Raw genomic sequence first — 23,586 nt, forward strand, 5'->3', positions numbered from 1 at the left:
TTTGCTCATTTCTTTAAAGCTAGTTAGGCTGGAGATGTTTTGATGTTGTGAATAGTAGTTAAAGTATCTGTGAAATCATAAAATATCAGGCATTTGGCCCTGGCTTTGTTTTTTCTATAGGCCAATTTTCAAATTATTTACGTAATCTAGCCGAGTCACCCTTGTTCCCGCTTTCTCTAATGACCACAGCCTAGGTGGTGACTCATCATAGCCCCGGGCTGGCGCCTTTCTTTCAACCTCCCAGTTCGTCAGTATTCTGCTTAATATCTAGTGATTTCTATGTGTTTTTGTGTATTTCTAGGCTCAGGTGTGGAGATTATAGCAGTAGAAAAAGTAAGCAAGGAGAAATAAAGGAGAAGGACGAAGAAGAAAGGAGAAGGACAAACGAAAAGGAGGAAGAGCCAAGTCACAATATTTAGGTAAGTTTCCCTTGTAATTTTACAGTTCTTTATAATGCATTTTGATGCTTTAGGGGAGTATTTGGGGTATTTTAGGTGTGTTTGATAGTGTTACAGTGTGTTTTGGATGTATTTTGTATGTTTTCAATGTGTGTTAGATGTCTTTAGGTATATTTTACGTATCAGAAGTGTGGCGGAGGTATGTTTAAGTATGATCTTGATGCTACAGGTGACGCAGAATTTCTTTTGCGTCAGGCCTTTGTATCGGCAGCGCCTGTAGGGAAAATAAGAAAAAACACAAACAACAAAGAGGACAATCATCATCTTTCACACTACTAGTTCCTGCATCTAGCTCGCCACATTCTCTCCAGGAACTCTTTTACAGCCTCAATCATCCTTTCATTCGTCTCCCCACAGAGTCCCAGCAGCACCACCATACATTCCCTTCCTGTCATCTCCACTCTGTCATGTCCCAGCTCCCTCAGCACCACTTGCATCATCTCATACCTGTCTCTGGCATACTTCACACACTCCAGCACCACATGCTCTACCGTCTTATCCTCTCCCATGTCACACATCTGGTACACTTTGCTGCGGGACTCAGACCATCTATAATTCCTTGCATTCACATCCATGCACTGTGCCCTAGCTCGGAAGAGAAGATCCCCACCCAGGCTTCCGTCATACCACTTTTCATACATTGCGGCCTCTTTCTCTCTGTACCATTCCAAGGTACTCTTTTGTTCAATCCTATTCCTCCAGTCTCAGTCCCACACCTTTCACTACTTTGTCTATCTCACTCCTCCACTTCCTTACACCCCATTCTCTACCCTCTCCATTTCTAACTATCATACTCCAGTCATTCTCTAAGTGCCTTCCTTCTACCTGCTGAAAAGCCCAACTAGCTATTAGACCACTCTTCACCACCATCCTGACACACTTTTTCCCCCACTTGCTACTCCTGACATTCCACAGAAACACTTTTCTCACTATTCTAGCATCATTCATTCGCTCTAACCTAGCCTTATACCGTAGGGTCGCTTTTACATACCTTTCTCTAAAAGTGCTCCAACCCATGTCTCCCCTAAGAGCCTCTACTGCTGCGTATCTAGGTGCATTAAGTGTCATTCTTGTAACTCTATTCTGCCCTATTTCTAACTTTTCTAGTTCACTCTCATTCCATGCAGTCACATCCATACCATACATGATGCTCGGAACAGCCACGCTCTTCCAAACTTCTCGCAGAACGTCATATTTACTCGTAATTTCGTGTGTTTTGAGTATGTGTGGGGCATTTTGAGGAGTTGTATGCCATTTTAGGTTATTTTTAGTATTCTAATTGCTTTAAGTGTGTCTAAGGATCTATTTGGTGTTTATTGGATATTTTTAGTAAGTCTTGTGTGTAATTGGATGTATTTTGAGGTGTTATATGATGTTTTGAGTATTTTATGACTATAACAAGTGTATTAAGTGGTTTAAGTGAGTTCGGATGTTTTTGGTATGATATTGATGTATATTGAATTCTAGTTTTTTTTTTTTTTTTTTTTTGGTATTTTGAGGTGTTGCATGGTGCTTTGATGTATTGTAGGTTAGTTTTGAGTTTATTGAGTATATGGATGTGTGGGAGCGGTGTTTTGGGTGTGTTTGTGTGTAGGTATTTGTGTCTATCTTCTGAGTGATCATAATATGAAAAGTTTACTGCGTATAAATGTATATATAAATACATTTTTTTCGCAATAATCAACACGGCTTTTCTTAGTCTTCTCATCATTATTCTTTGTAATTTTAATGTACTCGGGGAACAGGTAACATAACGCTGTGTGGACACTTCAGATAAGCGACTCAGAGAGTCAAGACTCATTCGAAGCAGTGGGAGCAGCGTTAGCTGAACAGCTATGTGGTCCAGACTATTTCCACTGTGTCACCAGATTTTACGAAGAGAAATAAGGTAACGACTTCATATTAATTTCTGAACGTTACCAGTCAGGTTGGAATAGTTTGCTTTGGTTATTTCAGTTTAAATGGGCTAGGTAAAGTTCATTTATTCTGAGAAAGACACCTCAGCGGTGCCCATCGCCTGAACTACCGGTAGGTTACGTTTGCCACGGTTAGGTTTGCTAAGGTAAGGTAAGATATAGAGAAAGAGTCAACATTTACCATGCATACATTGATATTTCCTGAGGAAAATTCCTTGACTTAGCTGGCCATTTCCTTAGGTGTTCTTAAAACAAGGAAATTCCACCCACTGGTGAGAAGCAAGGCTGGTGAGCCCGGCAGAGGGGGAGAGGGTGCAGGGATGGCAAGGAACATCCAGTCTATCATTCACCCACTCACTCGCTACTCACCCATGCACTGCCGCCTCGGCCAGGGTCAGCGGGGTCTGTGGCCCACATTGGCTTTTGAAATCGCTAGATGCAGGCACATGGCAAAATTGGTCAGCCAGTTGTGCCGACATCTTAATCCTTTGACCATTTGTGTATTTTCTGCCGCTTATGTTGCACTCTCCAGCTTAGTCTTTATTTATGGCGGTTTACTTATAGCTTGCAGCTACCACAATAGCGGAATGTGGCTTCTACTATAGTTTGGGAAGCCCACCAGGTGTAAATAATGGTGACTGGCTATTGACTCCCGCTGCTCTCAGCTGTGTGCATGTGGCTTTCACTAGCGGCTATAACACGATATAGTTTTGCTTCTTTGCTGGATTAGAATAAGATAGGTTCAGAGCAAGTGAAGCCTTACTTGGAATGAGATGACTTGTTGCCTTCACCACTTTATTAGAATACAGACATTGCATGGATGGAATATGATTAATAATCCAGAGTAACATTATTTATTTAAAGCATCTTAGAATAATGTACGTAAAGGGTAATTATTTATAATACATCTGCATTCCCCAAAACTCCTTTTCCCCAACCCACCACTTAATATTTTGAGTTCTTTTAAAATAACCTAGCAATCCTAGTTGGGGGCCTGCAACACCTGCCACCAGACAAGGGTATGGACAAAGTAGGGCATAGTGGTTGTAAAGTGAGAGTGAATAATAGCTATGGAATAAAAGAGCATGTTTACCAAATTAGTAAGGTCAGTGAGGGTTGAGCATAGTGATTGGGTGCAAGTGAAGAGGAACCATATGAGCCAAGTACTGTATAACTAAAGTGACACATTGTATAGTGAACTGCATAGTATTAAAGCAAGTTTATTCAGTTGATTATATCGGTGAGGGTAGAGCACAGCATGGTGAGCTGAAGGAAATTAATTACATAAGCAGAGTACTGTTAATTAAGGTGAGACATTCTATAGTGAATTGTACAGTATTAAAAGAACATGTTTATATAGTTCATTGTATTGGTGAGGGTAGAGCTGAAGGAAATAAATCACATGAGCAAAGTACAGTACTGTTTAAATATGGTGAGACATTGTATAGTATTAAAAGAGCATGTTTACTGAGGCTCGATGCTTGACCTCTGACAAACCAAATCATCGTCTCCCTGGAACACCACTTTGATGATCCAGTTGATGTATGGCGCTATCTCAACCCAGACATCAATTCCTGAGTTGGTGGTCTTTTTCTTGTTGTATTTTTTGGGTTTCCTTTTCTTCCTTTTCTTTTTCTTTTTGCTTCCTTTTTGTTTACCCTGAGATTCTTTATCTTTCTTTACTTTCTTGGGTTTCTTTTCACTTTTCTTAATGGTCTGTGGCTTTCTCATTCTCTTTATTAATTTGGGTTCTGTTTTTGAAGGTTTCGGTTTGGTTTTGTGAGGTCCTGGCTTTGTGGGTTGTCTTGGTTTTGAAGATCCTGGCTTTGAAGGTCCTGGCTTAGGTTTTGTGGGCTTTGAAGGTCCTGGCTTAGGTTTTGTCGGGTTTGAAGGTCCTGGCTTTGGTTTTGAGGATCCTGGCTTTGGTTTTGTGGGTTTTGAGGGTCCTGGCTTTGGTTTTGTGGGCTTTGAAGGTCCTGGCTTTGGTTTTGTGGGTTTTGAAGGTCCTGGCTTTGGTTTTGTGGGTTTTGAAGGTCCTGGCTTTGGTTTTGTGGGTTTTGAGGGTCCTGGCTTTGGTTTTGTGGGTTTTGAGGGTCCTGGCTTTTGTTTTGTGGGCTTTGAAGGTCCTGGCTTAGGCTTTGTGGGCTTTGAAGGTCCTGGCTTAGGCTTTGTGGGTTTGGGTTTTGGTCTTGTTGGTTTTGAAGGCTTGGGTTTGTCTTTAATCTTTGGAGCCTTTTTACATCCAGAAATGGCCTGTGAAATACATAAAGAAAGTCTCAATATACATGTGATTCCAAGCAAAGATAGAAGCCATTTCAACTTGTGTTATGACTGGGTACATTTGAGCGTGCTTAGAAAATTTACTATTGTAGATTAAGTGAGGTCAATATTTATTTTAGTTTGTTTAAAGATTCTGATAGCTTTGCATAAATTTTTAAAAGATTGCATAGGATGAATACCATATGAAATGAATAAAAAGTGGAATTAGCAAAGGCATTATGATTAATAAGAGAGTATATTTGTCCTAGATAATTGATATTTTTAATTTTACTTTTTGTTTTCTGTTTTTTTAGTTTTAGTTTTCATTTTATTTATTATTATTCATTTATTTTTATATATTTTTTTTATTTCATTTATTTGTTTGATTTTTTTTGCTCACCAGGATAGCATATGCTGAGAGGTACTCTGTGTGTCCATAGTGAGGCAGTGTATAGGAGAGGAATGGTGCTCCTTCATCTCCCTGGAGGTTGAAAATAATATATTATGAATTTTCTTCTTTTCATGTCCTATTTCACAAGTAAGGAGTAGCTATTTTCATTGTCACCAAACTATTGAGTACCATGATGCATTTCCATATTTGTTCTGCTTACTATTTGGTGATTTTATACAGCTTCAGAAACTGATGTCAGGGATTAAAATAGTGAACACTGTGGCCATAAATCCTCTGATCATAGACTCTTCCTAATGTCAATAAAATGGTCTAAATCGTGCACAAATCTCAAGGTAAAAATGTGTCTCAATATTGAAGGAGTTAAGAGAAAGTTAACTATAATACACAGAAATATGGAAGAATGTTGAAATAATATGGATCACTAAAAGATATATGCCAATAATATGTATTAATTGAAAGTTTAGTACAGGTAACTCTTGATTTACGCATGTTTAATTTATGCATTTTTGTTAATACGCCACCGAAAAAATATTATAATTAATTAAATTTGCACGATCGGTTTGCTTATACACAATTTGGACCACATCCCACATCCCCCCTATTATCTATTGTTTTTATGAGAATTACAAGTTTGTTTTACCCAAATTTGAAATACGTGATGCCTCTTGGAACGCATTATCGCGTAAATCGAGTTACCTGTATATTGATTTGGTCAGCATGAAATCTTGTAAATAAAGAAAAATGGCAGATACTTACAAAGCACATAGATTGATTTTGTCCTGTAGTACTGTCCGGTAGTGCTAAAGTACACATCATTGTTGTATGGGGAAGTTTCCCTCCGAGCTTGATCTGACACACACTTGCCGAAAGCCTCACTATGCCAGGGAGTAAGCTTGGCGTCAGGGAGGTCACTGAGGGAGGGCCGGTTGAGAAACATTTAGTTATTCACCACAAACCATGAACAATAGCCAGTGGTTCACATAGTTATTGGGAGGTCACTGAGGGAGGGCCGGCCAAGGAACATTTAGTAATTCATCACAAACCATCAACAGTAGCCAATGGTTCACATAATTTTTAGCACATTTCCCATCTCAGAATTCACCACAGAAAGGTTCAGGGTATTCACTATAAAAAGATTGAGTAGTTAGCAATGGCAACTGGGTCACAAATAATCTTTCTAATGTCTCCTTTCACGTGATACAAGATACACAATCTTGACAACTGTATCAAATCAGAACAAAACTATATTCACATTTGGTATCTCCTGAGGCAGACCAGTAGGTAATGCTGCCGCCGATAAGGAAATTAGGGTTGAATGTTCGGAAGATTGGCAGACACAGTGGAGAGACGAAAGGACCAAACTCAATGCTTTCACTCAGCTCCAACAGGACAGGACACTCCACAGGGAATACCAGTTTGTTCTCTGTAAAGAGGCGGTGGCCTTTAACCCCTTCAGTACTGGGATACATTTTTATCTTAAAATTTATGACCATTTTATGGACATTAGGAAGGGTCTATGGAGGTCAAAAGATTAATGGCCACAGTCTTCACTATTTTAATCCCCGACATAAGTTTTTCAAGCTGTATTATTAGATTGTTAGAAGAATGAATAAAGCACATTATGGTACTGAAGAAGTTAACATTGTGAAGGAACTTAAATTTTGCTGGGAATATAGTTGCTTACAAATATTATTATGGAGAGATAAGGCATTCTACAATAGAGAAGAAAACAGACCAAGGCATTGTAATCATTCAAAATTTCCCTTTTCACCAACTTATTCTCAGTTCACCTAGCATTACCAACACACATGTATAAGTAAAGAGCCACACTGATTATCTACTGAGAAAGGTGTCACTTGTAAGGAAGTTGTAAGCAAATAGCAGTCCTAAAACCTCAATCCAAACCAAATCTTAATGCAGGACACAACATTTGTACTGTTTTAGCTTCAAGTGTAGAAGGCCATAGACTGACAACTAAATGCTTTGCTCTCTCACCTCTTAACTATTTTCCAAGGCCCTAAGATCCCAAGACCTTTTACCAGCTTATTGAATGTGGATATTACATGAAATGTTCAGATCTTACTGAAAACTGGAGTATGCAGAAAAACTCACACACACACACACACACACACACACGGCCCGGTAGCTCAGTGGTTAGAGTGCTGGCTTCACAAGCCAGATGACCGGGGTTCGATTCCCCGGCCGGGTGGAGATATTTGGGTGTGTCTCCTTTCACGTGTAGCCCCTGTTCACCTAGCAGTGAGTAGGTACGGGATGTAAATCGAGGAGTTGTGACCTTGTTGTCCCGGTGTGTGGTGTGTGCCTGGTCTCAGACCTATCCCAAGATCGGAAATAATGAGCTCTGAGCTCGCTCCGTAGGGTAACGTCTGGCTGTCTTGTCAGAGACTGCAGCAGATCAAACAGTGAATTACACACACACACACACACACACACACACACACACACACACACACACACACATTCTCTCTCTTGCTCTCGCCAGGTGACGCACGTATGGGAAGAGAAATGAGAACAGTGGTGAGAGGAAGGAAGTCCAAGTGGAAGAAGGTAACCAGTGGAGTTCCACAAGGGTCAGTGCTTGGTCCCATCATGTTTTTGATTTATGTTAATGATATGCCAGTAGGAATTGACAGTTACATGAATATGTTTGCGGACGATACTAAAATTATGAGGAGAGTAAGGAATGTGGAAGATTGTAACAAGTTACAGGAAGATCTTGATAAAATATATGAGTGGAGTAAGGAGTGGCAGATGGAATTTAATATAGACAAGACCCATGTTATGAAAATGGGAAGAAGTAGATACAGACCAAACTGGGATTACAGGCTGGGTGATGAGAAAATTAAAGAGACCAATGAGGAGAAAGACTTAGGAGTAACCGTGCAAAACACTTTGTCACCGGAGAAACACATTAACAAGATTTTTTTGAAAACATATAACATGCTTCAAAATATTGGCCTTGCATTCCACTACCTAGATGAAGGAATGATGAAGAAGATATTATGTACCTTAATAAGACCCCAGTTAGAATATGCAGCTTGTGTCTGGTCACCGCATATGAAGAAAAATGTGAAGAAGGTAGAAAGGGTACAGAGGCTGGCAACAAGGATGGTACCAGGACTCAGGGAGTTAGACTATGAGGAAAGACTGAGGAAGCTGGGGCTGACCACATTAGAAGAGAGAAGAACAAGAGGAGACATGATAACTATGTATAAATTGGTGAACAAGATTGACATACTGGACAGAGAGTTGATAAAGGTGACCACAAGTAATCATCTCCGAGGACATGGAAAAAGCTAATAAAGACATCTGTCTAAATGACGTGAGAAAATACAGTTTCCCGCATCGTAGCATTGATAAGTGGAATAAACTGAGCAGTGATGTCGTTGACGTGGTGTGTGTCAATCAGATGAAAGAGAGATATGACAGGAATGGACAAGGAGACAGGACACAGAGAGCTTAGCTCGGGCCCTGTAATACACAAATAGGTAAATACACACACACACACACACACACACACACACACACACACACACACACACACACACACACACACACACACACACACACACACACACACACACACACACACACACACACACACACACACACACACACACACACACAGTGGTTACACACACTCACAAGAGGGCCGGGTTCAAATCCTGGCGCGAGAGGCAAATGGGCAAGTCTTAATGTAGTGTTCACCTAGCAGTAAACAGGTAACTGAGGGGTTGTGCCTTGCTTTTCCGGTGTGTGGGTGTGTTGTGGTCTCAGTCTAGAAGATGGTCTATGAGCTCTGAGCTCGCTCCGTAATGGGAAGACTGGCTGGGTGACCAGTAGGTGAATTAAGGTGAATTACACACACACACACACAGTGGTTAGAGCTGGCTAAAGATGATGAGTTGATTGGCCTGGAGATATTGGGTGTGTCTCCTTTCAGTGTAGTGTTCACCTAGCAGTGAGTAGGTACAGGATGTAAATCGAGGAGTTGTGAGTTGTGGTGTGTGGTGTGTGTGGTCTCAGAATATAAGATGGAAATAATGAGCTCTGAGCTGTTGTAGAAAGTCTGGCTGTCTGAGAGACTGCAGCAGATCAAACAAACAGTGAATTAAAAAACAAAAAAAAAAACACACACAAACAAACACACACACATTAGGCTGGAAAAGGAGGAGATCATTGGCCTGGTGGAGATATTTGGGTGTGTCTCCTTTCAGTGTAGTGTTCATAGCAGTGAGTAGGTACAGGAGGTAAATTGAGAAGTTGTGATTGTTGTGGTGTGTGGTGTGTGTGGTCTCAGACCTAGAAGATGAAATAATGAGTCTGAGTGTTGTGTGGAACGTCTGGCTGTCTGTCAGAGACTGCAGAGATCAAACAGTGAAAAAAAAAAAAAAACACACACACACACACACACACACACACACAAGAAATAGAGGACTTCCATAGAATTGGAAAGTTCACAAGAGAAGGTATGAGGCCAATAAGAATCAAACTTAAGTCACAAAAGGATGTAGATGAATTGGTGGAGAAGTCATGGAGGCTAGCCCAGCAGGAAACAACAAGGAAGATTTGGTTGAGAAGAGATCTCGGTGAAAAGGAAAGAGAAATGTTAAATGAGTTGAGAAAGGAGGCTTTGAAAAAAAATGAAGAGAGGACAGAAGAAGAGAAGAAAGAGTTTTCTGGAGAATCTTGGATATGAGACTGAGGAAGTGGTTCATAACCCAGAAAAGTACAGCAAGAAAGGACTAAAGAAACTTACATATGAGCGAAATGTAATGTATTCCAACATAAATGGAGTGATATCGGGATTTTAGAACTCAACGATTACTTGAGGACAAGAACCCAGATATTGTGGGTCTTACTGAAACAAAACTGAGAGAGGAGAAGACCTGATGAAGGTTGGAGAAGGAAATATAACGTTTGGAAAAGAAATAGAGTAGGTAAGATGGGAGGAGGAGTGATGTTGCTGGTTAAAAAGATATAAAGGTGGATCAAGTGAAAAAGGTATGGGAAAGGCAGAAGTGCTAAAGATCAGAGCAGAAACTAATGAAGGAAAAAGAGGCACTACATAGTGGTGTACGTACCACCTAAGACAAATGCATGGTCAGTACAGGAATATGAAGAAATGATAAGTGATACAGGAACATGTCTGGAAGAAATGTTGGGTGGCTGTGAACGAACTATAATGATGGGAGATTTTAATTGTAAAGAGGTGTGTTGGGAGGACTGGTCAATGGAAGGATCAGAGACAACATGGGAAATACACTATTGACACTGGCAATGGAAAATGTGTTAACTCAGTGGGTCAAAGAAGATACTAGGTTTGGAGGAGAGGGAGCATCGTCAAGACTGGACTTGGTCTTTAGTACAGAGCCAATGGTCATTGAGGAGATGAGGGTGGAGTGCCCTTTAGCAAAGAGTGATCATGCAGTTTTGGAGTTCAAGGTGATAGACGAAGAGAAATCTAGAAGAAATGAAGAATATAAAGTGGGAAGATGGAATTATGCCAAGACAGATTTTGGAAACCTAAAGAAATTCTTTCAAGAGACAAATTGGATGAAATTCAAGAGTGCTAAGGAGCAAATGAAAAGTGGAAGGAATTTATAAAAATATACAAAGAAGGTGAGAAAAATTTGTACCAATAAGACAACATAGAAAGTTGGAAAGCAGGACTGGTTTAACGATAGATGTGAAAAGGCTAGAACAAGAAAAGAGGATGCATGGAAGAGGTGGAGAAGGAAAAGACGGATTAAGCAGTGGGAAAGTTACAAAAGAGCAAGAAATGAATATGTGTTGATTAGAAGAGAAGAAAGAAAGAAACAAGAAAAGGATATAATTGATAAATGTAAAGACCAACCAAGGCTTTTTACAGACATGTGAACAACAACATCAAAAATAGAAAGTATTGAAAGTTTAGAAGTAAATGGAGTATACAGTGAAGATCCCAGGAAATGGCAGAGGCTATGAATGGATGCTTTCGGAAGGTATTCACAAAGGAGACTGCTTTTGACAAACCACTGGTAATGGAACAGAAAGGGATTATGAAGGAGTTTCAAGTAACTGTGGAGGAGATCAAGAACATGATGGGGAGTTTAGAAGTGAGAAAAGCTGTGGGACCTGATGGGGTATCAGGATGGATTTTAAGAGAATGCAGGAGCAATTGGCAGAAAAAGTTTGTGAAGTAATTGATGCCTCATTAAGGGAAGGCGTAGTGCCCCAAGACTGGAAAAGAGCTAACATTGTCCCAATCTATAAATCAGGTAACAAGAGAGACCCATTGAACTATAGACCAGTGTCACTTACAAGTGTGGTAGCTAAGATGTGTGAGAGGGTGGTGAAGACTAGATGGACAGACTTCTTGGAGAAAAATGACATACTTTGTGAGTGTCAATTTGGTTTTAGAAAAGGGCGTTCATGCACGACAAACCTGATATGTTACTATTCGAGGGTGATAGATGTAATACAGGAAAGAGATGGTTGGGCTGATGGAATATATCTGGATTTAAAAAAGGCCTTTGATAAGGTACCACACCAGAGACTGATCTGGAAACTTGAAATGGTAGGAGGAGTGCATGGCAGTTTACTAAAATGGATGGAAGACTTTTGGTAGGAAGAGAAATGAGAACAATAATTAAGGACAGACCATCAGAATGGGGATTGGTGGAGAGTGGAGTTCCACAGGGATCAGTGTTGGCACCAGTAATGTTCGCAGTCTACATAAATGACATGGTGGATGGGGTGTCCAGTTATGTGAGCCTATTTGCAGACGATGCAAAATTGTTAAGAAAAGTGAGATGTGACAAAGATTGCGAACTACTCCAGGAAGACTTGGACAGAATATGGAAATGGAGCTGTACATGGCAAATGGAGTTCAACACGACAAAATGCAAGAAAATAGAGTTTGGCAAGAGTGAAAGAAGAATCAGGAGTATGTACAAGATAGGAAATGAAGACATAAAACCAGTCATGAAGAAAAAGACCTTGGGGTGACAATTACCAATGACCTATCGCCAGAGAGACATATAAACAAAATAATTGGAGAAGTATTGAACTTATTGAGGAACATAAGAGTGGCGTTCGTATATCTAGATGAAGAAATGATGAAGAAAATAATTACTGCAATGATAAGACCGAGGCTTGAATATGCAACAATACAGTGGGCTCGAACTTAAAGAAACACATAAGGAAACTAGAGAAAGTACAGAGGGCTGCAACAAAATGGTGCCTGACTTAAGAGATTTGACTTATGAAGACAGACTGAAAAGAATGCAACTTCCAACCCTGGAAAACAGAAGAGAAAGGGAGACCTGATAGCAATATACAGAGTGATGATTGGCATGGAAAAAATGGATAGGGAAGATCTGTGTATGTGGAATGGAAGAATGTCGAGAGGGCATGGGAAAAAACTAAAATGGCCACTTATAGGAGAGATGTGAAAAATATAGCTTCCCTCATAGAAGGGTGGAAGCATGGAATAGTTTAGACGTGGAAGTGGTCAACGCAAGGAATATTCATGATTTTAAGAAAAAGCTGGACATTAATAGATATGGAGCGGGACAACACGAGCATAGCTCTTTTCCGTATGTTACAATTAGGTAAATACAATTAGGTAAATACACACACACACACACACACACACATACACAACACAAACACACACACACACACACAACACACACACACACACACACACACACACACACACACACACACACACACACACACACACACACACACACACACACACAGGAAGGGGACTTTAAATAATAAACAGTGGTTTAATAGAAATTGTGAAGAAGCAAAAAAGAACAACAAAGAAAAGGCATGGAAGAAACTTAAGAAAAACAGCGATGTATTATCAAGGGAATGCTACAAAACAGCAAGGAATAGATATGTTGAAGTAAGGAGAACAGCACAGAAGGAATATGAACAGAGGGTGGTGGAAAACTGTGATAGTGACTCAAAAATGTTTTACAAATTCATAAATGGAAAACTAAATAAAAGGGAGGCAATAGAAAAGGTAAAAAACGGGGAAGAAGTATATGAAGATGCTGGAGAGATAGCTGAAATTTTGAACGACAACTTTTGCAAAGTGTTTACAAAGGAGGAGCATTTTATGGGAGGAAGGCCTACGGAAATAAAGCAAATGCAGGACATTATGGTTACTAAGGAAGATGTAAGGAAAATTATAAGCAATCTGGATATTAATAAATCAATGGGGCCTGATGGCATATCTGGGAGGTTGCTAAATGAATGTAAGGATCAATTGTTGAACCCCATATTTGATATTGTGGATACCTCCATACGAACAGGATTAGTCCTGAAAGAGTGGAAAAGAGCTGACATTGTGCCTATATATAAGAATGGTAGTAGAATGGAACCGCTAAATTATAGACCAGTATCGTTGACTAGTATATTGTGCAAGGTATGTGAAGAAGTAATTAAAGCTAAGTGGAGTGAGTATCTAGAAAGTGAAAACATTCTGAGTGAAAGGCAGTTTGGTTTCAGAAAAGGAAGATTGTGTGTATCCAATTTATTATGTTTTTATTCAAGAGTGACTGACATACTGCAACATAGAGAGGGATGGGTGGATGCTATCTACCTGGACTTGAGAAAGGCCTTTGATAAAGTACCACACAATAGACTGATGTGGAAACTAAAGATGACTGGAGGAGTAAATGATAAACTAGCAAAATGGATGGAAAATTACTTAATGGGAAGAGAAATGAGAACAGTGGTGAGAGGAAAGAAGTCCGAGTGGAAGAAGGTAACCAGTGGAGTTCCACAAGGGTCAGTGCTGGGTCCCATCATGTTTTTGATTTATGTTAATGATATGCCAGTAGGAATTGACAGTTATATGAACATGTTTGCGGACGATACTAAAATTATGAGGAGAGTAAAGAATGTGGAAGATTGTAACAAGTTACAGGAAGATCTTGATAAAATATATGAGTGGAGTAAAGAGTGGCAGATGGAATTTAATATAGACAAGACCCATGTTATGAAAATGGAAAGAAGTAGATACAGACCAAACTGGGATTACAGACTGGGTGATGAGAAAATTAAAGAGACCAATGAGGAGAAAGAGTTAGGAGTAACCGTGCAAAACACTTTGGCACCGGAGAAACACATTAACAAGATTTTTTTGAAAACATATAACATGCTTCAAAATATTGGCCTTGCATTCCACTATCTAGATGAAGGAATGATGAAGAAGATATTATGTACCTTAATAAGACCCCAGCTAGAATATGCAGCATGTGTCTGGTCACCGCATATGAAGAAAAATTTGAAGAAGGTAGAAAGGGTACAAAGGCTGGCAACAAGGATGGTACCAGGACTCAGGGAGTTAGACTATGAGGAAAGACTGAGGAAGCTGGGGCTGACCACATTAGAAGAGAGAAGAACAAGAGGAGACATGATAACTATGTATAAATTGGTGAACAGGATTGACATACTGGATAGAGAGTTGATAAAGGTGACCACAAGTAATTATCTCCGAGGACATGGAAAAAAGCTAATAAAGGACATCTGTCTAAATGACGTGAGAAAATACAGTTTCCCGCATCGTAGCATTGATAAGTGGAATAAACTGAGCAGTCATGTCGTTGACGAGTGTGTCAATCAGATGAAAGAGAGAATATGACAGGAATGGACAAGGAGACAGGACACAGAGAGCTTAGCTTGGGCCCTGTAATACACAAATAGGTAAATACACACACACACACACACACACACACACACACACACACACACACACACACACACACACACACACAAACCACCAAATACTGAAGAATGTGCTTGAGAAAACCATCACCAGTCGAAAAGGGCAACCAGAGCGAGTGAACAAGTGTACAGAGTGAACGTAGCCTAGTGGCGTGTACATAAGTGTGTACATAAGAGTGATCGGTGGTGCTGGTGAGGGTTAACATGAGATTGCAATGACTGTATTGGAATGATAAACAACAGCGCAGGAATAGACTTGAAACAAACAAAGGCCAGTCCACAAACAGTGGAATGCATAACACAAAAGCTAGGCCTGGTGAATGAAAACCACACTCCCACATGCTCCCAGGAAGAGTGATAGACATAAAAAATGGATAGACCAGTAAGGAACAAGTTACCAAATTCAAAATATGCTGATGAGGCTCAGGGAGCTAAATCAAAATCAATCATTCAAAGTATGAGTCCATCACCAGGAGCATCGGTTCAAGGTAGATTAGTAATGTTAGAGAAGAAATTTGAGGATTTGGTGAAGGAGTTAAAAGTTCAAAGGAATGAGGATGACCAAGATAGAGAATTCCGCAAGGCTTTGAAGGAGAGAGTCAGGATATTGGAGAATGAAAAACGATTGGTGGATGAGAATGCACACTTGAGAGAGGAGATGGAAAAATACAAGAGACGGTTGGAGGAGAAAATGGAGAAAGTTGTAAAGGAGAAAGATGACTTTAAGGAAATGATCAGTGAGCAAAGTGAGAAATTTAAAAGAGAGTGGGAACTGAAGAAAACACAATGGACTGAGTCAGGAAAGCTGAGATGGTTGGATTACAAGAAATAATTAAAGATCAGTTGAATGAAGACAAAAAAGAAAGGACTAAGGAATGGTTAATGTCATGAAGAACAAGGAAACATTGATAAGAGAAATAGCAGAAAAGAAGAAGAGTGTGATAATATTTGGGGTGAAAGAACAAAATATAACATATAAGCTTAAGATAATTAAAGAAGAATTGAAAACGGTATGAGATCTGTTCAAAAATCTAAATGATGATGAAAAAAAGACCTACAAGAAGAAGTGGAAGAGATCCATGGATTGGGTCCGTATAAGGAGGGAGTAAAGAGACCAATTAAAGTAGTACTAAAGTCACAACAAACTGCAGAGGACATTTTATATAGAACATCAAAATTAAGAGAGGTAGAAGGTTGTGAAGAGGTGTACGTAAGAAAAAATAGAAATGAGGAAGAAAGGAGAAGGTATAATGAATTGTTGGAAGAGGCAAGAAGGAAAAATGATGAACGGTCTGAAGAGGAAAAGCAAAATTTTCTTTTGGAGAGTTATAGGAGAGAGAGTCAGAAAATGGTATGTGGAAAGAAGGAATGCGTAGGAACCCCTAGAGGGAGCAGTAAGTGGACCATAATGTATACTAATATAGATGGGATACTGTCGAGTGGATTAGAATTGCAAGACTATTTGATGGTGGAAGATTGATATAGTGTGTTTGAATTAGACAAAATTAAATGAAAAATAAAGGTAAATTGGGATAATAAATATAATATATGGAGAAAGGACAGAGAGGGTAAAGGTGGAGAAGGAGTTATGATTATGACGAGGAAGGTGATAAATGTGGATAAGGTTTGGTATGGGAAGAACAACGCAGAAGTGATAAGCATAAGGTTAAAAGATAATGGAAAAGAATTAATAATCATGGTGACCTATGTACCTCCTAAAACAAATTCTTGGACATTAAGGGAATACGACAATATGATAAAGGATACTTTACAGAGTTTTGAAAGTGTATTAACTGAAAAAATAACACAGCGAAGGAGAGATGAGACATACAGGAGTGGTAGATTGAATTATAGAAAGATGGACACAAAATTTGAAAAATTATTTTAGAACATTAGATTGGGAGGAGATGTTACAAATCAGAGAAGTGCAAAAAAAATATGAGTTTTTATGAAATATTATAAAGGAGTTATGAAATTTGTACCAAAGTATAAACCGAGAGAGGAAGGAAGAAAGGATTGGTTTAATGCAACTTGTGTTAAGGCTAAAGAAAAGAGAGATGTGGCCTGGAAAAGATTGAAAAGAACAGCAACATACTAAATAAGGAAAATTATAGAATGGTGAGAAATGAGTATATGAGGGTAAGGAGAGAGGAAGAAAGAAAATTTGAAAAAGATATTGTAGACAAGAGTAAGGAACATCCTAAATTGTTTTACAGGTTCATAAAGGTTTAAAAAGAGAGAGTCCATTGAAAGATTAAAAGGAGAGCAAGGGATAGTAGATGACCCTAAGAATATTGCAGAATTGCTAAATAATAGGTTTCAACAAGTATTTAGTATTTACTAAAGAAACAATGTTTGTAAAGCCTCAAAATGTGGAAGGAAATGTGCACATGGATGACATTAAGATACCTAAAAAGGAGTTATATAAAATGTTGGAGTAACTTAAAGATGATAAAGCGATGGGACCAGATGAAGTTTCAGGAAAATTATTGAAGGAATGTAGAGAAGAATTGATAGATCCATTATATGATATTATAAGGTGCTCATTAGAAATAGGGGAAGTACCAGTGAAGTGGAAAAGAGCTGAAGTGGTGCCCATTTATAAGGGAGGCAGTAAGGAAGAGCCTCTTAACTATAGACCTGTGTCTTTAACAAGTGCGGTCGGTAAGATTTGTGAGAGGGTGATAAAGAAATATTGGATACGGTTCTTGGAGGATCATAAGTTATTATTAGATCATCAATTTGGTTTTAGGAGAGGGAGATCATGTGTAACGAATCAACTGAGCTTTTATTCGAGTGGTTGACAAAATACGAGAGAGAGAGGGATGGATGGACTGTGTATATTTGGATCTGAAAAAGGCTTTTGACAAGATATCTCACATGAGACTGCTATGGAAATTAGAGATTTATGGAGGACTGAAGGGAAAATTGTTAAAATGGATGGAAAACTATTTGAGATGGAGAGAGATGAGAACGGTAATAAGGGATGCGAAGTCGGACTGGTTGGTGGTGGAGAGTGGAGTCCCACAAGGTTCAGTGCTGGCACCAATACTTTTCCTTGTCTATATTAATGATATGCCAGAGGGAATAAACAGTTATATTAATTTGTTTGCGGATGATGCAAAATTGTGTAGGTGTGTGAAGAGTGAAGAAGATTGTGAAATCTTACAGGCAGATCTAGATAGGATTTGGGGGTGGAGCAAAAGGTGGGAGATGGAATTTAATCTGAACAAAAGTCATGTAATGGAGAGAGGGAAGAGTGGAAGACGGCCAATAGGGTTATATAAGATGGGTGAAGGAGTAGTGTTGAAAAAGGTGGAAAAGGAAAAGGATTTGGGAGTGATAATACAAAGATGATGGGCAGTTTGGGGCTCATATTGAAAAGATGTTTGGAGAAATATATAATTTGATTAGAAATATTGGTTTAGTTTTTCATTATATGGATAAAGATATGATGAAGAAATTAATTAGTACTGTAATTAGACCAAGATTGGAATATGCTGGGGTGGTTTGGTCCCCTTATAAAAAGAAACATATAAGGAAGTTGGAGAGATTGCAGAGAATTGCAACAAAAATAGTTCCGGAATTGGCAGAAATGACCTATGAGGAAGGATTAAAAGAAATTAATTTGCTCATCTTGGAACAAAGAAGAGAAAGAGGAGATTTAATACAGGTTTATAAACTGCTGAGTGGTTTGGATGAAGTGTGGATAATGAGCAAATGATGTTGAGAGAGGAAAATTTAAATAGAAATATGAGATCGCATTGTAAAAGATAAACAAGATGCAAAGATGTGAAAATATAGTTTCCCGCAGAGATGTGTGGAAGTGTGGAATAGATTGAGTGAGGAAGTGGTGTCAACGAGGAGTGTGCATAGTTTTAAAGGAAAGTTGGATGTGTATAGATATGGAGACGGGGCCACATGAGCATAATACCCAGGCCCTGTAAAAATTACAACTACGTGAATACACACACACACACACACACACACACACACACACACACACACACACACACACACACAGGGTAATAGAGAGACTGTCTATATGAAAGAGATTAAAGTAACCAAGCTTGAAATAAAAAAGTTGATGATGGAATTAGATGAGGAAAAGGCAATGGGACCGGATGAAGTCTCAGGCAGAATACTGAAAGAATGTAGGGAAGAACTAGCAAGTCCAATATACAACATCATAAAATGCTCAATAGAAAATGGAACAGTGCCAGTGGAGTGGAAAAGAGCTGAGGTGGTTCCCATATATAAGAGCAGAAGGAAGGAAGAACCTTTAAATTACAGACCGGTATCACTAACTAGTGTAATATGCAAGATGTGTGAAAAAGTAATAAAGAAGCAATGGATTGAGTTTCTTGAAGACAACAAAATATTATCAAATAGCCAATTTGGTTTTAGAAAAGGTCGGTCATGTGTGACAAATTTATTGAGTTTCTACTCTAGAATAGTTGATAAAGTACAAGAGAGAGAGGATGGGTTGACTGTATTTATTTAGATCTAAAAAGGCTTTTGATAAAGTGCCACATGAAAGATTACTATGGAAGTTAGAGGAGAAGGGTGGCTTAAAGGAAGCACATTGAGATGGATGAAGAATTACTTAAGGGGAGAGAAATAAGGACGATAGTTAAAGATATGAAGTCAAGTGGAGAACAGTAGACAGCGGAGTGCCACAGGGGTCAGTATTGGCACCAATACTTTTCTCGTATATATAAATGACATGCCAGAGGAGTGAACAGCTACATAAATCTGTTTGCGGACGATGCGAAACTGTGCAGAGTCATTAAACAAAAGAGGATTGTGAAATACTACAGGAAGACTTAAACAAGATCTGGAAATGGAGCAAAAATGGGAGATGGAATTCAATGTGGACAAAAGCCATGTCATGGAAATGGGAAAAAGTGAAAGACGACCAGTGGGAATCTATAAGATGGGAGATGGAGTAGAACTAGAAAAAGTAAAAAGGAAAAGGACTTGGGAGTGACAATGGAAGAAAATAATCAACGGTAAGCCATATTGATAGAATTTTCAGAGGCGTATAATTTGCTAAGGAATATTGGAGTAGCATTTCACTATATGGACAAGGAAATGATGAAGAAATTGATAAGTACTAAAATAAGACCTAGATTGGAATATGCAGGAGTTGTGTGGACTCCCCATAAAAGAAACACATAAGAAAATTAGAGACTACAAAAATGGCTACAAGAATGGTTCCAGAATTTAAAGGGATGGCATATGAGGAGAGACTAAAGGCAATGGATCTACCAACCTTGGAGCAGAGAAGAGAGAGGGATCTGATACAAGTTTATAAATTGATTAACGGAATGGATGAAGTGGATAATGAGAAACTGATCCTGAGAGAAGAATATGACTTTAGAAGCACAAGATCGCATAGTAAGAAACTAAGGAAGGGACGATGTCTGAGAGATGTTAAAAATTTAGTTTCCATAAAGATGTGTTGAGACTTGGAACAGTTTGAGTGAGGAAGTGGTGTCAGCAAAGAGTGTACATAGTTTTAAAGAAAAATTGGATAAGTGTAGATATGGAGACGGGACCACACGAGCATAAAGCCCAGGCCCTGTAAAACTACAACTAGGTAAATACACACACACACACACACACACACACACACACACACACACACCGGTAGCTCAGTGGTTAGGCGCTGGCTTCACAAGCCAGAGGACCGGGTTCGATTCCCGGCCGGGTGGAGATATTTGGGTGTGTCTCCTTTGACGTGTAGCCCCTGTTCACCTAGCAGTGAGTAGGTACGGGATGTAAATTGAGGAGTTGTGACCTTGTTGTCCCAGTGTGTGGTGTGTGCCTGGTCTCAGGCCTATCCAAAGATCGGAAATAATGAGCTCTGAGCTCGTTCCGTAGGGTAACGTGTGGCTGTCTCATCAGAGACTGCAACAGATCAAACAGTGAAACACACAACACAACACAACACACACACAAAAAAAAAAAAAAAAAAAAAAAAAAAAAAAAAAACACACACACACACACACACACACACACACACACACACACTATATATTCTACATGGCCTTGCCTAACCCTAACTTCATTATTAGGACAGATTTTTATGTGTTTTGGATGTGATTAGACAATATTATTTACATTATGAGGTCAGAAGATTAATGGCCAGAGTCTTCACTATTCTAATCCCTACATAAGTGTCTGAAAAATGTATTAAAATCACTAAATAGTAAAAAAATTATGTAATATGAAAACAAGCCATGTTACTGAAGGACTTAAAACAGACTTTAATTACTGAGTGCAGCATTAACCGGAAAGAAATAAAACTTACTTTTTCTCTTGTTCATTTTCTCAGCACACTCCTCAGGAAGCCAGATGCTCACCACTTTGTCAAGGGGAAGTGTGTTCAATTCCATTTTGTTCAACGTAGAGAATCCTACAGCCACCTTGATATCAGATAGTCGCGGTCTGGCACGCCTTCTTTTTCTTTTCTTCTTCTTTTTCTTTTCCTTCTTCTTTTTAATGTTCTCTTTTTGTGGTCCACGTTTTGGCGGTTTCCCCTTTGCATCTTTCCTTCCCTTGCTAGTGCTAACTTTCTTCTTTCTAACTCTACTTTGCTCAATTTGTGTACTTTGATGCAAGTCACTTAAACTACTGAGACTTCTCTCTATATTTTGAGGCTGCAGGCTGCTGTCACTGGCACTGGCACTAGTACTGAAGCCTGCAGTGCTGTCACTGGTGGTGGGCTGCATGCTGCTGTTAGTGGTGTTGCTCATGCCTCTCTTTCCTTCCTGATGACTGGAGTGTGTTGTAGGCTGCTTCTTCTTGAACTTCTTATTCCAAATGTCCCTGGAATGGTTTACAGGAAATGTGATTGTAATTTGAGTCATTTGACTATTGTATGGCTGGAAATGATGCTGTATAGATGATGGTAAAAATATAAGAACAAATAACTAGCTATGTTCAAATATGAGATTGTAATTTGATGACTGTATGGCTGGAAATGACAATTTGACACATGTATGGTTGGAAATGCAGAGGATCTATAGATGACAGTAAAAATATAAGAACAGATAATGAGGCATTCTGAATTAAGAGATTGTGATTGTGATATGGCTGGAAATGAGGCTCTACAGATGGCAAAAATATAATAGATAACTAGGTATGTTGAATTAAGAGCTCCCCGCAGCCAAAAACTTAATAGATAGAGGCGGTCCTTTGATACAGTTTAATGTGTGAAGCATCAATACTGTGGCCAGCTGTGAGTGTTGGCAGTTACCAGCAGTAAGTGCAGCAGGAGGTGGTGGTAAGGACAAACTTGTGATTGATGATGGATCCGCTGCACAATCTGACAACCTTTTTCTTCTTGGTGCTAGCTGCTTCCTTTGGCTTCTTCCTTCGTCTCTTTCTGAGCTTAAACTGTATAATGGAGACCTGAAAAAGAAAAGTTACTATGGCAGGTATAAGTGAAATACCTAAGCATATACTTACCCACTTAAACTGTATAATGGAGACATGAAAAGAAAAAGTTACTATAGGTGGGTAAAAGTGAGATGCCCAGATTTACACTTAACCACTTCAGTACTGAGACACATTTTTACCTTGAGATTTGTGTACGATCAGACAATTTTATTTACATTAGGAAGGGTCTATGGAGGTCAGAAAGTTATTGGCTAGAGTCTTCACTATTTTAATCTCCCCACATAAGCTTCTGAAGGTCTATAAAATCACCAGACAGTCAGTAGAATGAATATGAAAGTGTGTCAAGATACTGAAGGGATTAAGGAAGTGTCATGGGTACTGTAACTTTATGTAGCTGAAGTGTACCTTGTAACTTACCAGATAGGGAAACTTGTCTCGGTTATTGGTTGGGATTACTCCTTGCACACTGCCTGGTTGTTTAGCGCCTTCATCTTCATTTCCCATCTCCTGTATTGTATTATAACTATCTGTGTCTTTAATGTCTTCTTTGTCTTCACTTTCTTTCTCTCCATCTGTGTTCTCTTCTTCAATTTCTTTTTCCGTATCTTTCATTTTCTCTTTACTTGATCCTTCTTTACTTTTTTCCTTTTCCTTTTTAGTTTTGTCTTTGTTTTTCTTCCTTTTCTTGTTCTTCCTTTTTGTTTTATTTTCTTGTGCCAGTTTTAGTTTCTTTTTCCTTTCTTGAGTTTGCCTGTTTTTAGTGTTTGTTTTCATTCTTTCAGGGTTTTTACCTAATTTTGTGTTTTTCTTCTTATTCCTATGTGACTTTTTCTTGATTTTCTCTTTTCCTTTTGTCTTCATCCTTTTCTTTTTCATTTGCTTCTTATCTTTCTTATTTTCTTTATTGATTTTCTCTTTTCCTTTTGTCTTCATTCTCTTCTTTTTCATTTGCTTCTTCTTACCTTTCTTATTTTCTTTATTAGTTTTCAAAGTTTTTTGTTTATTTTGTTTTGCTCTTACATTCTGAACATGAGTTTTTTTCTTAGTTTTTCTTTTCTTACCATTTTCTTTCATTGTCTCATGTGATATCTTCCTCTCTTTGCTTCTTAACTCATATTTCTCCATCTGGTTCATGGTTTGCAGGATGGAGTGGCGGTCCAGTGTGTTGGTCAGCATACCTCTGCCACACTCTGAGGTGTTGGAGAAGGGAGAGAGTTGACGGGGTGATCCATGGAGGCCACTGAATATATGTAAGTTGTGTCAGGTTGTTCATCATTTGGGGTTTGACTGCTTATGATTTATTTGATGCTTATTTGTGTGTGTATGAACTAAAACTTAGAATCAGGAAGTGTCTAAGAACTGATGAATATTACTACACTTCACC

At 38.9% G+C, this 23,586-nt stretch overlaps 1 protein-coding gene and 1 long non-coding RNA gene across 3 annotated transcripts; one reads left to right on the forward strand and one right to left on the reverse strand.

Moving 5' to 3' along the window:
• Positions 1 to 152: 152 nt before the first annotated feature.
• On the forward strand, positions 153 to 5,121 carry LOC123510939. Its single transcript, XR_006676651.1, has 3 exons — positions 153 to 419; positions 2,204 to 2,346; positions 5,037 to 5,121. It is a non-coding gene; the product is annotated as an uncharacterized LOC123510939 (long non-coding RNA).
• Positions 3,163 to 22,855, reverse strand: LOC123510938 (proteoglycan 4-like). 2 transcript variants are annotated; one of them, XM_045266442.1, is made up of 8 exons: positions 22,620 to 22,855; positions 22,060 to 22,214; positions 21,520 to 21,629; positions 21,112 to 21,480; positions 6,298 to 6,468; positions 5,802 to 5,956; positions 5,034 to 5,114; positions 3,163 to 4,627 (listed from the first exon to the last, which is right to left on the reverse strand). In XM_045266442.1, the coding sequence occupies exons 1-8, from the start codon at positions 22,812 to 22,814 to the stop codon at positions 3,839 to 3,841; spliced, it is 2,025 nt and encodes a 674-aa protein (XP_045122377.1). In that variant the 5' UTR covers positions 22,815 to 22,855; the 3' UTR covers positions 3,163 to 3,838. The 2 variants fall into 2 exon arrangements, with proteins under 2 accessions (XP_045122377.1, XP_045122376.1); XM_045266441.1 differs by having other exon boundaries at positions 21,112 to 21,629.
• Positions 22,856 to 23,586: the final 731 nt, after the last annotated feature.

Source organism: Portunus trituberculatus, chromosome 30, assembly GCF_017591435.1.
Source record: "Portunus trituberculatus isolate SZX2019 chromosome 30, ASM1759143v1, whole genome shotgun sequence".
Taxonomy (NCBI): domain Eukaryota; kingdom Metazoa; phylum Arthropoda; class Malacostraca; order Decapoda; family Portunidae; genus Portunus; species Portunus trituberculatus.

Coding starts and splice junctions, on each gene's coding strand:
- LOC123510938 (XM_045266441.1), bottom strand. CDS start 22,814: ATGAAAGATACGGAAAAAGAAATTGAAGAAGAGAACACAGATGGAGAG. Junction 6,469..21,111: donor GAAAATGAACAAGAGAAAAA/GTAAGTTTTATT, acceptor GCCTCTTTACAG/AGAACAAACTGGTATTCCCT. Junction 5,115..5,801: donor AAAATCAATCTATGTGCTTT/GTAAGTATCTGC, acceptor TTCAACCTCCAG/GGAGATGAAGGAGCACCATT.